The sequence below is a fragment of the Physeter macrocephalus genome, chromosome 10 (assembly GCF_002837175.3).
Source record: "Physeter macrocephalus isolate SW-GA chromosome 10, ASM283717v5, whole genome shotgun sequence".
Classification (NCBI taxonomy): Eukaryota; Metazoa; Chordata; class Mammalia; order Artiodactyla; family Physeteridae; genus Physeter; species Physeter macrocephalus.
In genome coordinates, this window is record NC_041223.1 from 44,376,156 (window position 1) to 44,391,656 (window position 15,501).

At 37.9% G+C, this 15,501-nt stretch overlaps 2 protein-coding genes across 11 annotated transcripts in view; one reads left to right on the plus strand and one right to left on the minus strand.

The window, feature by feature from the left end:
- Positions 1-15,501, minus strand: part of DCBLD1 (discoidin, CUB and LCCL domain containing 1) — a 271,285-nt gene that overhangs the window by 203,746 nt on the left and 52,038 nt on the right. For 5 of the 10 annotated variants that reach the window (XR_008618365.1, XR_008618364.1, XM_055087533.1 and 2 more), the window contains exon 1: positions 12,077-12,163. The exons of 3 other annotated variants lie outside the window; for them this stretch is intronic. The gene's annotated coding sequence lies outside the window, so the exon portion shown is untranslated. Of the gene's footprint in view, positions 1-12,076; positions 12,166-15,501 lie in introns of those variants that run through there. 2 more of the 10 variants (XM_028494508.2, XM_028494503.2) reach the window with 2 other exon arrangements.
- ROS1 (ROS proto-oncogene 1, receptor tyrosine kinase) overlaps positions 1-15,501 on the plus strand; it is a 123,245-nt gene that overhangs the window by 29,390 nt on the left and 78,354 nt on the right. The window contains exons 10-17 of the mRNA XM_055087538.1: positions 992-1,111; positions 1,279-1,463; positions 2,210-2,307; positions 5,430-5,926; positions 7,319-7,531; positions 8,280-8,390; positions 9,532-9,710; positions 12,029-12,220. Of these exons, the coding sequence (XP_054943513.1) occupies positions 992-1,111; positions 1,279-1,463; positions 2,210-2,307; positions 5,430-5,926; positions 7,319-7,531; positions 8,280-8,390; positions 9,532-9,710; positions 12,029-12,220 (1,595 nt within the window). The remainder of the gene's footprint in view (positions 1-991; positions 1,112-1,278; positions 1,464-2,209; positions 2,308-5,429; positions 5,927-7,318; positions 7,532-8,279; positions 8,391-9,531; positions 9,711-12,028; positions 12,221-15,501) is intronic.

Below are 15,501 nucleotides of genomic sequence, written 5' to 3' on the forward strand. Positions count from 1 at the left end.
ATCGGCAGGCGGACTCTCAACCGCTGCGCCACCAGGAAAGCCCTTACTTCGGCATTTTAACAATTGCCTTGAGAGATTGAATACTTTCTGCATGATGCCCACGTGAGCAAAATAATAAAAGAAAATGCTCTCTAAGAAGCACTGGAAATATTTTGGGGAAGCGAGTTAAAAGACTTTGGACTAACACACAAAGATTCAGAATTCTAGGAGTCTGCTCTCGGTTTTCATGGGAGCCCCATTTGCTGACTTGACTGCCCCTTCCTCTAATCTGCACACACCTATGCCAGTGGGTAGTGAATGTCATCTATCACCAGCCTTTAGTTTATTTTTGGGGGCTGTTACTACACTCTAGGAAAGGAGAGGTATTTTTGTTATGCAAGAAGCATCCAAAGGGCGAGTTAAATATAGAGCAGGCTTAAGGTTGTTGTTACCGGGATTATTGCATGACATTTATTAATTACACTAAAAGTGTTCATCAATGCACACTTCATCAGTCTCCAGTTGAACAGGATGTCAAACAGAGTTCTGTAGTCCTCACATTTCATTACTATGGACGTTTCTCCTGCCTCAAAGGGAGATAAAGACAAAACAGAGACAACCAAAGTTTGTCCATATGTGTGTGTTATGCAACAACCCGCTCCAGCCTGGGCTGGACCACCTCCACCAAGCAGTCAGATTCCTATGGTGGAGGATAATAAGCCGAGCTCCTATTTGGGCAAGGCTGTTGAGGACAGTGATACCGCATGTGATGTTATTTTGAGGGCATTTAGGGGCACATACCCAGAAATCCTACTTGACTGACACTGTACTTCTCATCCCAATCACAGAATATGATTTATGCTACAGTTGAAATATCCCATTGCCTTCAGAGAGAATCTGACCAGCCTCTTTCACGTGCTAGTCCCCTCGTTTTGAAGGGTGGTATTGATCTTTTTTGTGTCAATGTGCGTATGATTGGTCTGTCTGTCTAGAAACTGTGTTGTTGTTTTAGTTCAAGAAGAGGAACAGTGGCTCTTTTTATCCAGGAAAACTTCTCTACGAAAGAGATCTTTAAAACATTTAGTAGATGAAGCACATTGTCTTCAGTCAGGTGCTACACACAATATTACAGGTCAGTGTAATAGAGAAAAATGTTTCCTTAGTGTGAAAAGAAAGATCCAGGTTGACTTCAGTTTTAATCCCTTTTTATTAAGGATTAAAGAAATAAATTCTCTTTCATGGAAGTGTTTTGTCTGGTTGTTACCTAATAACACACATGTATTTGCATGGCTCTTCCAGGAATATCAGTTAATGTCTACCAGCAAGTTGTTTATTTCTCTGAAGGAACTCTCATATGGGTGAAGGGAGCTGCCAACATGTCTGATGTGTCTGACCTAAGAATTTTTTACAGTGGTTCAGGATTAATTTCTTCCATCTCCATAGACTGGCTTTATCAGAGAATGTATTTCATCATGGATCAACTGGTTAGTCTGAGAATTTAAAGTAAACAACTTGATATTGATACTCTAATGCATATCTTGGTATATTTACAAGTAAACATAATTCTTTCATTCAATAATTAGTCACTGAGTATTTACTATGTTTTAGACACTGGGTTAGCAACGAACCATAGATCTAGCCTATAGGAGGGTCTAGACTTTACCTAGTACTAGTCCTGACCTACCATTAAATCATCTTTATTGTGATTTTTCAGAGCTACGAGTTTATACTAATGATAATTCATCTTCCATATGTCAGTGGTGGTACCTGAATTATCACTAGATAAAACTGCCAATCATGATCAAAATCAGCTGCAAGCATTGTAAATTGTATAATAACCATGGATAACTTTAGTAGGTCTCTGAAAATATTGTATTACCAAATCTTTGAGAAGACACAGTTTGCTGTGTTTCAAGTTTCCTTCTTTTAAAGGGACAGGCTGGTCACAATCACTATGGCTGGAAGCCCCTAAGCTTGGAAACAGCTTAAATATTAATAAAAATAGTTGAGTGCCTCTGTAAGCCAGGAAAATACGTACTTGTATTTCACGGATACCAAGAGGATATAAACTCATTAGGATATAGGATATAACACTGTCTTTAAGAGCTTTTTAAATGTTTTCTAAAAGTGCTCTGTGACTAGGGAAATTCTAAACACAGAACAGTTGCTCAAGAAATACTTGTTGGCCAAATTGAATAGACACTAATTCTACTGATGTACTCTTCTCTAGGTATGTGTCTGTGATTTAGAAAACTGCTCAAACATTGAGGAAGTTACTCCTCCCTCAATTATTGCACCTCAAAAAATTGTGGCTGATTCATACAATGGGTGAGTGTTAGCCTTGTAAATGTGAATTCTCTTCCTTTGGCAAGAATCTTGGGGAAACTTGCTTGCTAATAACATCCTAGTACCAGATGAGCCAATCTGTGTATCTGATTTCACATTTAATTAAATCCAGGCAAAGTTTTTTCATTCTTATAGAGCCAAGAGGAAATTTCATTCAAACTTGATCCACAACTTCTCTAGGTAAGTAGTTTTTCCTCTCTCCTTCACAGTAAAATATGGGCTTATGGGAAAGACTCCTTGTCTGGGACTCCGGGGCCTAGGTTCTCGTCTTGGGTATGTCACTATTTTATGCATGACTCAGGGTCTTATTCCCCCTCAGTGCTTCCCATGAGAAGCCCTTCCTGCCTCTCTTTCCTCTTTCACTGCACCGTTTTCTCTTGCTGAGCAATTCAGTACCTGTTCATATTTCTGGTCTGGTTCTCACATCTATCAGGAGGCTAGTTTAGAAAGAACACTGCTACCATCCACTTTAGGAAACAGAAATTGATAGCTAATAACAAGTTAAAATTTGCCATTACAAATCACTGTGTTTCCCCCTGCCACAAATGAAATGGACACATTTTAGCTCAGTTGTGATGCTAAATTGTAGTAGGACTTCAAGAAAGTAACTTCGTGTCTATGACCTTTGCTTTATCCTTCCATACAGGGAAGACAATAATACTCAGTTGGGGTATTTTGAGGATGAAATGAGTTATTCACTGTGAATGTATTACATGATCTCCACATGCTCAAATGTGAAGGATGAAAACATAGGAAGTTATTTTGGGGTTATTATTTCTTAAATATAATCAGATAATTACAGGTTAGTAACCAATAAGCAAGGCTAACGTTTGTAAGACTAAACATTTTTCTTTCTTGTAGGGATAAAGTTGTTTTCATTTTGAATGAAAAAAAATATAGCCCATAACACTTTTTATCTTTCACAAATTGACTTTCTTACTTATTATTGATTTAAAAATCAAGATTTTTCTATTCATATTCTTTCATAATTTACCAGATATTTATTTTAATGTTTTAAGCTTGAGTGAATTACTGAATTACAGGATTCTTTCTTTTTTTTTTTTTAAACCCTGTGATGTAGGACAAGTCCTTTGGACTCTTTGGATCTTATTTTCCTCATTTGTAAAAGTCTAAGATCCTATGAAATGAACTTTGTTGCTGGCAGTTACACGAAATGACTCATTCTGAGGATAATGAACTTCACTCACTCAAAATACATCTCAAAGAAGTCTTTGGTGGCTCTTTTTTCCATTAGGATAAAACTGATTTGTGCTTAGATTTTGAAATATGACTAGAAATAATAATAATAATTATTCAATAATAGTTATCAGGCACTTAATGTGTGCTTCTAAGTGCATTACTTCCAATAATTCATTTAATTCTTGTTCAGCCGTACGGGGTAGTACTTTTATTATCCCAATTTTATAGCTAGGAAAGCAAAGCACAAGTTGATTTATCGACTGCCCAAGACCATCAGCTGTTTTGCGCTGGAATCAGTATTTGACTTCTCGCTCCAGGGCCTGTCTTCTAATCGTCTCCCTATACAATGACAGAGTTTCTGTAAAAATCAAAACTTTTAGCAACCCTTTGTATGTAGTATTCCTGAAGAATTTCAGATAGATGAAATAGTTTATTCTTCTGATTAAAAAAGGTTACCATTATGCTGTTATCTTGCACCACTGAATTATTCACTCACTGAGTTTGTACTTATTATAAATCTCTTCCCTCTCCCCCATCCCTGCTGCTTCTCTCTCTCACCTCCGTCCTCCTCCCCCCACACCCAGCTCTCCTCACCTTCCTTCTCTTTTTCTTTCCCCTTCAAAGTGACAGTGAGGGTTAAAGACCTGCCCTCTTCCCTGCTTCAGTAAAAGAATTGTAATCTTCTGAAATCCCTTCAAAGTCCCTTAACAATTTTGAATTTGGGAAACAAAAGAGGAAGTTAAGAGCCAAATTATTTCTGCTCTTTGCCTGCCACAATGTTCTCTTAAGAGAAAGAACATAGGTTCATATCTCAACATGAAGTTTACATCTCGGAATGTTATTCGGGCACAGTAGTCTCGAGCATGTTGGTAAAGATTTGGAATAGTCATCAAGGAGAATAAAAGCGGGACTGAACAGGACAAGAAAAATGATTTGACAGCGGTGATGAAAGGTTGGAATCCTGCCAACCCACGGCATGGGCTCTTGATAAGAAAGATTTACTAAGCAAAAATATACGTATGTTAACGTCTTTCTCCATGATCATAAATTCAAGATTAGCTACATGCGAATTAATAGTTTTATGTTTTAAAACTGTATTTATGAATTTGATTTATCAATGAAATATTTTGGCAGTGTTTTCTCTTTCATTATTAAAAATCAACCTGTATCATTACCATGATATTTGGCTCCAAATTAAGTGTTTTATCAAAATTCTTCCACTGGCTCCTTTCTCCTGATTGTTGGGTGGTCCTTCCCAGCTGTTTTACTCAATTGTGGGGTATTTCTTCATGATTTTGTAAAATGGTAGCCCTACTGTCTCACTCAATTGTGAATATTAAAAAATAAAAAGCTTAGTCTACTACAAATGCAGAGTAGTATTGCTAGATAACTGTGTAAAATAATAACCGTCCAGTTTAAAAAAATTGCTTAAATGTTTTTGCTTTCTTCCATTTTGTAATTCACAATGCATGGGAATATTTATTGACAGAATTAGACTAAGAATTTGTGTATATTGGAGAAAAATGTTTCATAATAAAGAACATGTTCGGTCATGTAATTTTTATATAATATGCTTTCCTTTAAGAATAGATTTCATTAGAAAACCTTTAAAGACCCTTGCTGTTCTTAAATTCTGATTCCTTAAAAAGTCACATTTAATAATTAGGAGATTATGCATTATAAGGGAGGCTGAAATTTTCCAGTGTTCCAACTTCTAACTTAAATGACTAGAGCATATCTTTAATAAATACCTTTACCAGTTTGCACCTTGGGAAACCCTGTACTTATCCACTCTGGAGATATCTGGTTCTAATTGCCCAACAGGATAAAACAATGGGCTGAGACATTGTTAGTCCTTCACCCTTGCACTGAATCACACCAGGCTTCTTTTGCTCCTGTGTCAGGTATGTCTTTTATCTCCTGAGAGACGGCATTTATAGAGTCGATCTGCCCGTGGCTTGTGGTCGGGACTCGGAAGTTGTGCGTATTGTGCAGAGTGGCACATTAAAGGACTTTGCAGTCAAGCCACAGTCCAAGCGAATCATTTACTTCAATGACACCGCCCAAGTCTTCATGTCAACCTTTCTGGATGGCTCCGCGTCCCACCTTGTCGTACCTCATGTCCCCTTTACTGATGTGAAGAGCTTTGCTTGTGAAAACAACGACTTCCTGGTCACAGATGGCAAGGCTGTTTTCCAACAGGATTCTCTGTCTTTTAATGAGTTCATCGTGGGATGTGACCTGAGTCACATAGAAGAATTTGGGTTTGGCAACTTGGTCATCTTTGGCTTGTACACCCAACCACACCCGCTGCCGGGCTGCCCACAGCAGCTCTCAGTGCTGTTCGGCTCACACCAGGCCCTGGTTCAGTGGAAGCCCCCTGTGCTCTCCATTGGAGCCAGTGAGTGCCCTGTCCCCAGCCTGGAGACTGGCCTTGCCAGAAGGAGAGGAAAGCTTGAATGGCTTGACATGGCGACTCAACTTTGAGAGCCCATATGTGATTATTTAGTCATCAACCCAAAGCACTACTTATTGCTCTCTCTCTCTCTCTCTCTCTCTCTCTTTCACACACACACACACACACACACACACACACACACACGTGTTTATACATTTGTTCTACATTTATCAGTTTTGCATTAAGAGAATCTCTATATTTCATCATATATGTCCCAACAGAATGGTTGGAACATTTATTCTCTCCTTGGAGTCAGGCACTGACATTCTAGTCTGAGGGAATGCATTAGCCAGGGGGATGGAGCACTTGGGTTGAGATTATGTATCCAGGGAGATCTTGCATGAATTTGAGCCTAAAACTCTCTGGACTTGAATTTTCATCTCTGGAGAGGCAGTATGTGTGGTGAGTATGCAGGTGGGCTCTGGAGCCAGCCTGCACGGATTCAAAGGCTGGTCTTGCCCTTTTTTAGCAGAATGACCTGGGCAAGTTACTTAACCACTTCATGCATATTTCCACTACTGGAAATAAAAATATTAATTATATATTTCTATGGGATTGTCATACAGACCAAATTAAGATGCATAGGTAGAACACTTAGAACAGTGTCTAGCACAGTTGGCAATTTTTTTCTATAAAGGAAGGACCAGATAGTAAATATTTTCAGCTTTGTGGGTCATATGGCTTCTGGCATAGCTACTCAACTCTGTCCTTGTGGTGTGTAAACAGCCATAGATAAAATGTAAATATGTAGCTGTGGTTGTGTTCCAGTAGAACTTTATTTACAAAAACAGGCAGTGGGCCAGGTTTGGCCTGTGGGCTGCCGTTTGCCAACCCCTGGTCCCCTAGAGTATCTAGCAAACATTGGCTATTTTAAACTTTAAGACTAAGTTAATTATGCCTGTTTGCTGTATATGTCAAAGATGGCTGAAAATGAATTAGCAAAAAAAAATTCTTTTGTATTGTTTGGGCTTCTAGAAGGGAGATGCTCTACCAACACTGGGAATTATATTAGAGATTCATCATTAAGCATTTGTTTATTAGGAGCTTGCATAGAAAACCCCTCCGACAGTTCTATGCAGCCAATCATACAGCACTGACAGGGGAAGAGTGACCTCTGATTTGTTGGGCATGATGTCTCCTCTGATGGAACAAAATGAGTGGGCAGGATGACCACTGTCCTACTCATGTCATCAAGTTAACCCTGGTGATTATGGGGTAACAGGCCCAATTATCCTTTCACTCAAGGTGAAGCTGTAGATAAATTTACTGACAGTCCTTTGTTTGCCCTTGCTGATGTCATCCTCGTCAGTAATCTTGTTTAACTCTTCCAATTAGGCCCTTCCGCCTGGCAGAACTGGACTTATGAGGTGAAAGTATCAACCCAAGACTTTCCTGAAACCACTCACGTGTTCTCTAATATAAGTGGGACCATCCTTAATGTACACGACCTTCAGAATGCTACGAAATACAAGGTTTTTGTGAGAGCAAGTTCTCCCAAGGGGCCAGGCCCTTGGTCAGAGCCCTCAATGGGAACTACCCTGGTACCAGGTGAGAAAATATTCTTGATTTAGGGAGTGATTCTGACAAAAAGCCTTTCTCCCTATGTCCTTTAAAATTTCTCACCTTCGATGTGGTAAAAAAATTAGAATGAGGGTGCTTTGACCCCTTGAGGATGTGTTTATTATCTGAGATTAGGAAAGCAAATAAAGCATTGTGTGATATTTATGTTTCTAACCTGCTATTTTAAACTGTCCAAGATATTTTTTAACAAACAATATAATTCTCTTCTTCTTCATGGTTTTCTCCTTCCTCATGGTTTATTAAGCAGTAGCACTCCTTGAACTCTGAAGGTTTTGGTGAGAGAAGCTGAGGGGCTGTGAATTATGTTGAATTCTATCCTCTTGGTTGAAAAAAAATGGAAAGATAACTGACCCATTTATACTACTGTTGTTATCGCAATCGCTTCTGGGTGCTCTGAATAGGCCCATGGCCACCAATAGCTAAAGCAAAAAAAAAAAAAAAAAAAATTCTGCCATGACCGTGACATTGCTATAGAGGCAACATCACTACACATTTCTCTTCACATTCAATTACAACTATTTACACAAAAATCAGAAAGTATGTTTAATATGACAGATAATTCTTTTAAGCAGATACAATTACTCATATTATTCCAGAGAATTTTTCAAAATGCTGATTGACTTTATGAAGGAAATCTAAGGTATAAATGTGTACCTCAAAAAAGTGTGTTTTCTGTGATATTTCTTTCAATTTTTTTTTTTTTAAAACCAAACAGCTGCAGAGCCACCATTTATCATGGCTGTGAAAGAAGATGGGCTTTGGAGTAAACCATTAAATAGCTTTGGCCCAGGAGAATTCCTATCCTCTGATGTGGGAAATGTATCAGGTAAACACCAAGTCCCCTGTACACTTGGATGGCAGGTTTCTACTTGTAAGACTTCCTGAGATATTCAACCAATCAAAAGGATTGAGTATTTTAGTATTAGGTCAATAATGAAAGGAAAAAATATTGACTGAACTATACTGCCAGTGACACTATTAAGAAAATGTCTGTTCTCAAGGAGGAGGGCCATTTATTACTCCACAAAATGTAGTTATTTAATGATTTATGCCCATTTCAGGAAGGCTTTGATATACTTCTCACGTATTTTAATATCTCAATGTTGTCTCACAGTAACAGCCTAATTTGTTCCATGAAGACAGCTATAGTTAAGTAATTTATTATGAGTTTGCTATAAGACTGGAGCACAGAACAGCTATGTGAAGTTCTAGATCAAGTATAAGAAAGAATTTCATGACGAAGAAGATTAAGTAATAATATCTTACTTTAATGGCATCTTCTATAATTTATTATTATTTATTTATTATTTAATGGCATCTTCTATAATTATCTAATTATTAGATCTCTCTGTTTGGCTATTAAAAGTACCACAGCATTTCTGACCAAAATGAGTTGGACTTAGGAGGCAGTGTGGTACTAATAGAAAGAATGATGCTTTGAAGTTGGCTTGAATCTGGGCTCCTCCTCTTTTCATCTGTGAGACCTCGGGCAGAATAGATAATTTCACGGAGTCTTGGGTTCGCCATGTCCAAAATGGGGATGGGGAGTTCCCTGGTGGCCTAACGGTTAGGGGTCTGGGCTTTCATTGCCATGGCCTGGCTTTAATCCCTGGTTGAGGAACTGAGATCTTGCAAGCCTCGCAGCACAGCCAAAAAAAAATAAAAATAAAAAAGTGGGGATGATTTCTACTTCATAGCTTTGTTTTAAGAGTTGAGTGAAATAGGTAAAAGTGCCCAAGACAATGTTTGGCAAAGAGGACACACTCAATGACTATAAGTTCCTCTCTCTAGTTCCAGGGGTTAAGATTTTGGGATAACATTCTTGACAGATCCTTGAAGTTCTAGTGAGTATCTATGTTAGTATATGCTTTAATGTTATGTTGAGGTACATGTATGATCTGTTGACTCACCATGTTTACACTGGCATGTATGAAAAAATAACTGCTACCAATTCACTTTGTTTTGAGACATGGATTGGTATAACAACAGCCTCTACTACAGCGACATGAAAGGTGATGTCTATGTGTGGCTGCTGAATGGGACGGACATCTCAGAGAATTATCACATACCCAACATTGCAGGAGCAGGGGCATTAGCTTTTGAGTGGCTGGGTCACTTTCTCTACTGGGCTGGAAAGACATATGTGGTAAGTAGAAGCCTGGCATTCTGGATGCTCTCGAACAATGCCCACCCATTTCAGTGATTGGAATGTAATTTTCATGATGTTTTTTCATACTTGTGTACCACCTATGCTAATATTTACTTAGTATTTGTCTCTAAGCCTACTCACTTTTTAATTAAAATGTATTTAGGTATAAAGGAAATTTTATATCACTATGTGGTGTATTAGTCACATATTTTCAATAATATCTTAAAATAAATATATTAAAATGTTCACCAGGGGGTTAGTGTCCTAGGGAAGATGGCACACTCCAGAGGCACGATTAAAAGAAACTAAGTGAGGGGACTATTTTCAAAGGTATCTACAGGGCTAAGGAAAATGAACAAAAGATGGTGAAGCATGCCCTGGGCTAGCAAGTGTGGGAGGGTATTACTGCCACCAGGCATAAAGGGCAAGGGAAAGAAGGGAAAGAATGGTGAGGGCTGTAGCTTTAGGAGAGTTGCTGACATGAAAACCAGCCACTGTCAAAATGTATGGTCTAGCAAGGAGTGATACGTGGGTACATATGTACCCCTATCCCTCTTTTCTTCTGGCATCTGATCTTCTGCCAGTGCTTCCATTGGCTGAAACTCTCTGGAAGCCAGAGAACAACAGAGCTAGGTTGATGTAGTCCATTGATATCAGGCTCAGGGGGCACAGAGGAGGGTGGAGAGGGTGGAGAGTGGATTTGGGGGCAAGATGAAGACATCCTGCACATTGTGCACACTGAAGAAAAAGATGGTTGATGATGAGAACACTAGTCTAACAGATCAAGAAATATGGTATGGAAATCGTTTTCTAATCAGGAAGGCACGTGTCCATTCATTTATTTACTCATTATCTGTTACCAATATGTTTACAGTCTTGAGAATAGGCATAGTAGAGAATATGAAGAAAATAGACGACATGCCTCTGCTCTGTTAAAAAAGTATATCATGGGCTTCCCTGGTGGCGCAGTGGTTGCGCGTCCGCCTGCCGATGCAGGGGAACCGGGTTCGCGCCCCGGTTTGGGAGGATCCCACATGCCGCGGAGCGGCTGGGCCCGTGAGCCATGGCCGCTGAGCCTGCGCGTCCGGAGCCTGTGCTCCGACAAAAAAATAAAATAAAATAAAATAAAATAAAATAAAAAATAAAAAAGTATATCAGCTTTGTTGAGATATAATTCATGTACCATAAAATTCACCCTTTGATTGTATAAAGTGCAGTGGTTTTTAGTTATGTTCAGTGTTGTGCAACCATCACTACTTGCCCCTGCTCTTTTCATGACATAAAAATACATTCATGAATTAATAGAAGAAGCATACAAAACAATGTATTTAGAAGCAAAGCAATATGGTATAGTCTGAATTCATAAGTGCCCATGACTTGTAGGCAGAATGGAGCTGACTGGGGTTAATCAGAGAATGCTCCCCAAAATGGGTTAGTTTGAAAATAGTTTTGAAGGAGGAGGTGGAAGAGTGGGATAAAAACTGGTTTCAAGTATTTGCTCTGTCTCTTATAAAACAGTTCAACTCCTTGAAAAATTACTTAACTTCTTTGAACCCAGTTTACTTGTGAAAAAGTAGGAAATAGAAATCCTTTACAGGCTTAATGTGAGGGCTAAAAGAGCTAATATTTTAAAGATTGAAAAAAAGAAGTACAGTGCCTGGCACATAATAGGTACTCAATAATGATAGTAATTAATATTATGGAGATATACTGACAGGAGCAAGGAGAGAGACATCACCATTTATCAGGAGTATACATCTTCTTTGGGAGCCTAATCAAATACATTTTTATGTGTTGATTGGATGTATGATTAGGAAGAGCAAGTATTGCTTTTTTTTTTTTTTTTTTTTTTTGGTACGCGGGGCTCTCACTGTTGTGGCCTCTCCCGTTGCGGAGCACAGGCTCCGGACGCACAGGCTCCGTGGCCATGGCTCACGGGCCCAGCCACTCCGCGGCATGCGGGATCCTCCCGGACCGGGGCACGAACCCGTGTCCCTTGCATCGGCAGGCGGACTCTCAACCACTGCGCCACCAGGGAAGCCCATGAGCAAGTATTTTAACTCAAAATAAATGTATCTCCTTTCTCTTTAGAGGCATGAAAAGGAGTAAGCTTCCTTATAACCTCTAACTTTCCTATAACTTCTGACGGTTATGTTTCCAAGGCTAGGCACACTTCCCAGCACAGAGTGCCAATAAATACTTGTGGTTGAACAAATGAATGTATGAATGCAGTAATTTACTAACAATTGCAATAAACTATTCAGAAATCATGATGCCATTTGAAAATCACTAACTGACATGATTATATTTTATAGATACAGAGGCAGTCTCTGTTGACAGGACACACAGATATTGTGACTCACGTGAAGTTGTTGGTGAATGACATGGTGGTGGACTCAGTTGGCGGATATCTCTATTGGACCACACTGTATTCAGTTGAAAGTACCAGGCTAAATGGGGAAAGTTCCCTTATACTACAGGCACAGCCTTGGTTTTCTGGGAAAAAGGTGAAAATTAAAAATAAGATCTGATCATTTACTAGTACTAAATAAAACATTTAATCACTTAATAGTACTAAATAAAACATTAATACTTAATGTTTTATAGTTATGATAATACTGTTTCTGCTTATTGTGAGTTGTTCAGGTACAATCTGAAAAGAAATACTGTTATGGTAAGATCTTGGTATAACCAAACTTTCTCTAAGTCTTATTGATTGTCATAATTGATTAAATAAGTTAGAATATAATATGGAGATTTTTATAGTTTGCTTTATCTTGAATGCACTCACACTTTTAGAGCATTTTAATTTCCGTCTGTTTTCATAGTCTTTAGGAATTCTTTGGATATTTTAGAGCTTCTTCTTGGGTGATGATTAGGTGTTTTATTATTTTCAATCAATTTCTGGTACTGACTGCTCTAAAAACTGCGTAACTCCTCGGAAAGTTGACTTCTGTGTGTCTGTTTCATTATCTGAAAAATGGGAATATTAACAATTGTCCTACCTCTTAGGGTTGTTGTGAAGATTAAATGAGATAATTCATGGGAAGTAGTGAGAATAGTTCCAGGCGCATGGTAACCACTCAATAGTTAAGCTTGTATTTTGTAACTCAATCTAAAAAATACCCTGATGTAGAAGTGATTCTAAAACAAATGTTATTTTTACTTTCTCAACTTCTAGAAGCAATACTTATTTTTCTTGATCCTGTTTAGCTACCCTCTAGCAACCCATCTGAATTTCTGAATTTTGTTTTTTCTGATCATCATAATAATATATGTCTACTGTAGAAAATTTAGAAATTACAGAAAAGCATGAAGAAGAAATATATCATTTATACTATTTCTATCTAGGATATTTCTTAAAATTTTCTTATTTTTTTAAAGCCTTTTTTGTTGTTAGTGGAGATAATACAGATGTATCAGATCATTTATAAACAAACAAACAAATTGTTGAGTCACTGATCCTCAATTCCATAGGATGTATCAGTTGTAATTCCTAAGATTGGCACCTACAGATTATAACACAGATATTTAAAAGAAATAGAAATTTACACACCATATCCAGAGATTAATTATTCCTGTCAAATAATGAAAATATCCCTTAATTCTATTTTAGAGCCACTTGAGTCTGAATACAAATAAAGTATATTTTTTATGTCTCAATAAAAAATGTTAAGGGAAAAACTTTTTCTGTGTAAAAGCATATTAAAGGTAACAGTATATCAGGAGTAACTTCCTGTTCATCCCTGAGACTTTGTCAGTAATCTCCCTGCTGTCCTGATCTTGTCGTTTGAGCTTTTTCTACTCAGGATAGCTCGGGAGTGGCCCTGGGGACTTTTCTGTAAAGGAGTGAATCATTAGATTTCTCAGCATGTTTGGGGAAATACACTTTTCTTTAAAATCCACTCCAAATACTCTCACAGGCTAGCTAATGTTGTTGCTACTAGTGCAAATCTGTGTTCTGGTTCCGTGGCTTGTTTTATTCATCTGCCTCCATTAATGCTAGTAGGTGTTCTGAAGGTAATATGTTTTGCACTGAGCAAAGCACTCCATCTCACTGTCATTCCTTTCTGTGTTACTCACAGATTTATCACGGAGTATAAGATACTTTGCAATCAACAGTGTAATAAAATAGTTAGCCAATCATTTATAGAAAGACTCACTGTGTGATAAAAAGGGAGAATGAAATGAGATATTCATTTAAAGTGAAAAGATACTTTTTGCCACATCTGATGTGTCAGGCTCATAGTATATAGTACATTTTACCAGAGGATTAAACTTTAAGGTTTTTGTTTAGATCAACGGGATTATTTCCTAGGTATGGGAGTTACTAGACATAACAATGGTTACCAAAGATTTACGGAACACCCTCTGACACTGCTTAAACATGGGCCCAAATGGCTGGTGTAAAGGAATGGGGTAATGTCCAACACCTGAATTTCACTTACAGCTTGAACAGTTTGTTGTATTCAAGCAAAGGGAGTTGTAGAATCTCGTTTTTAAGAGATAAAGTAGAGTTAATCTGTAATTTAGAAAACTCTAGTGCATCTCATTATAGATAACCAAACAATATTAACCTGGTTTCACTTTAACTGGAAAAATTATCAATAAATCTCTTTTAGCCTGAAGAAAGGACATAATTCAACTCCCAAAAGGCTAGGAATTGCTAGAATAGTTTTCTACCTTTTGGGAAAGGAGTAGGTTGAGTTTTCTTGAAGATTGAAGGCTGTGATTTACATGACTACTGAAGGTTCTTGCAGCCATGGGTCTTGAGATTATTTCTTTGTAGCAAGCCTTGGGTAACCTGCCAGCAAGTAGTTTTAGTTGTTGGATACTTTATTGTATTCTTTTTACATTTTTCACTGGCTCATCTTTTTGTTTATATGCTGTTGTATCTTGCTAAAGATACAGTCATCAACTTTAATCCTATCTGATACCTCTCAGCCTCTAGGTCTGCTATAGAAAGACTCTGCTATTCTGAGGTCAGACTCCTAGCAATCTCAACTCATTTGAAAAATACCTATAAAGCCAAAGAAAGCAAAAAAGATCCTTTGGATTGTAAATTGTATCTCATGCACCTTATTTCATAGGAGAAACAGTCTTCACTCAGGCCTCACGTAGTCAACTGGATGTAAAATTAAGACATAGATTGTAAAAAGAAGACAAAGAAAGAGTAATAAGAAGTGGTTGTAAGATGTCAGCTGGAAATAGGACTTTATATATACATGACTCTATCCAATTATATCACATAAAAACCCTGTTTGTGTTATATTTTAGAAAAATATCAGGATGTTTTTGGTTGTAATTAACAGGAGATATAATTTAAAATGGTTTGAACCACTGGTTCTCAAACTTGGAGACACAGTGGAATTACCTGGGGAATATGAAGACATACTGGAGACTGGGTACCATCTCCAGAGATCAAAATTTAACAGGATGCAGACTGGGAATTGAGATGTGTAAAGAATTCCACAGGTAATTCTAATGTGTAGCAATTGAGAACAACTGATTTAAACAACGATCAAATTCATTGGCTTACGTGGCTGAAGAGTCCAAAGTTATGGCTAGCTTTAGACAAGGCTTTACACAGTGGCTCAAAGTCCCTCATTCAGTAGGACCTGGAGTGTGGTTGAAAATTTGTATTTGTAACAAGTTCCCACATGATGCTGATGTTGCTGGTCCAAGAATCAAACTTTGAGAACCACTAGAGATAAGTATATAGAAGTGAATACTTCTTGCCATTTGGGGATTTTTAGGAAACCAGTGCTTATATCAAAATTACATAGTA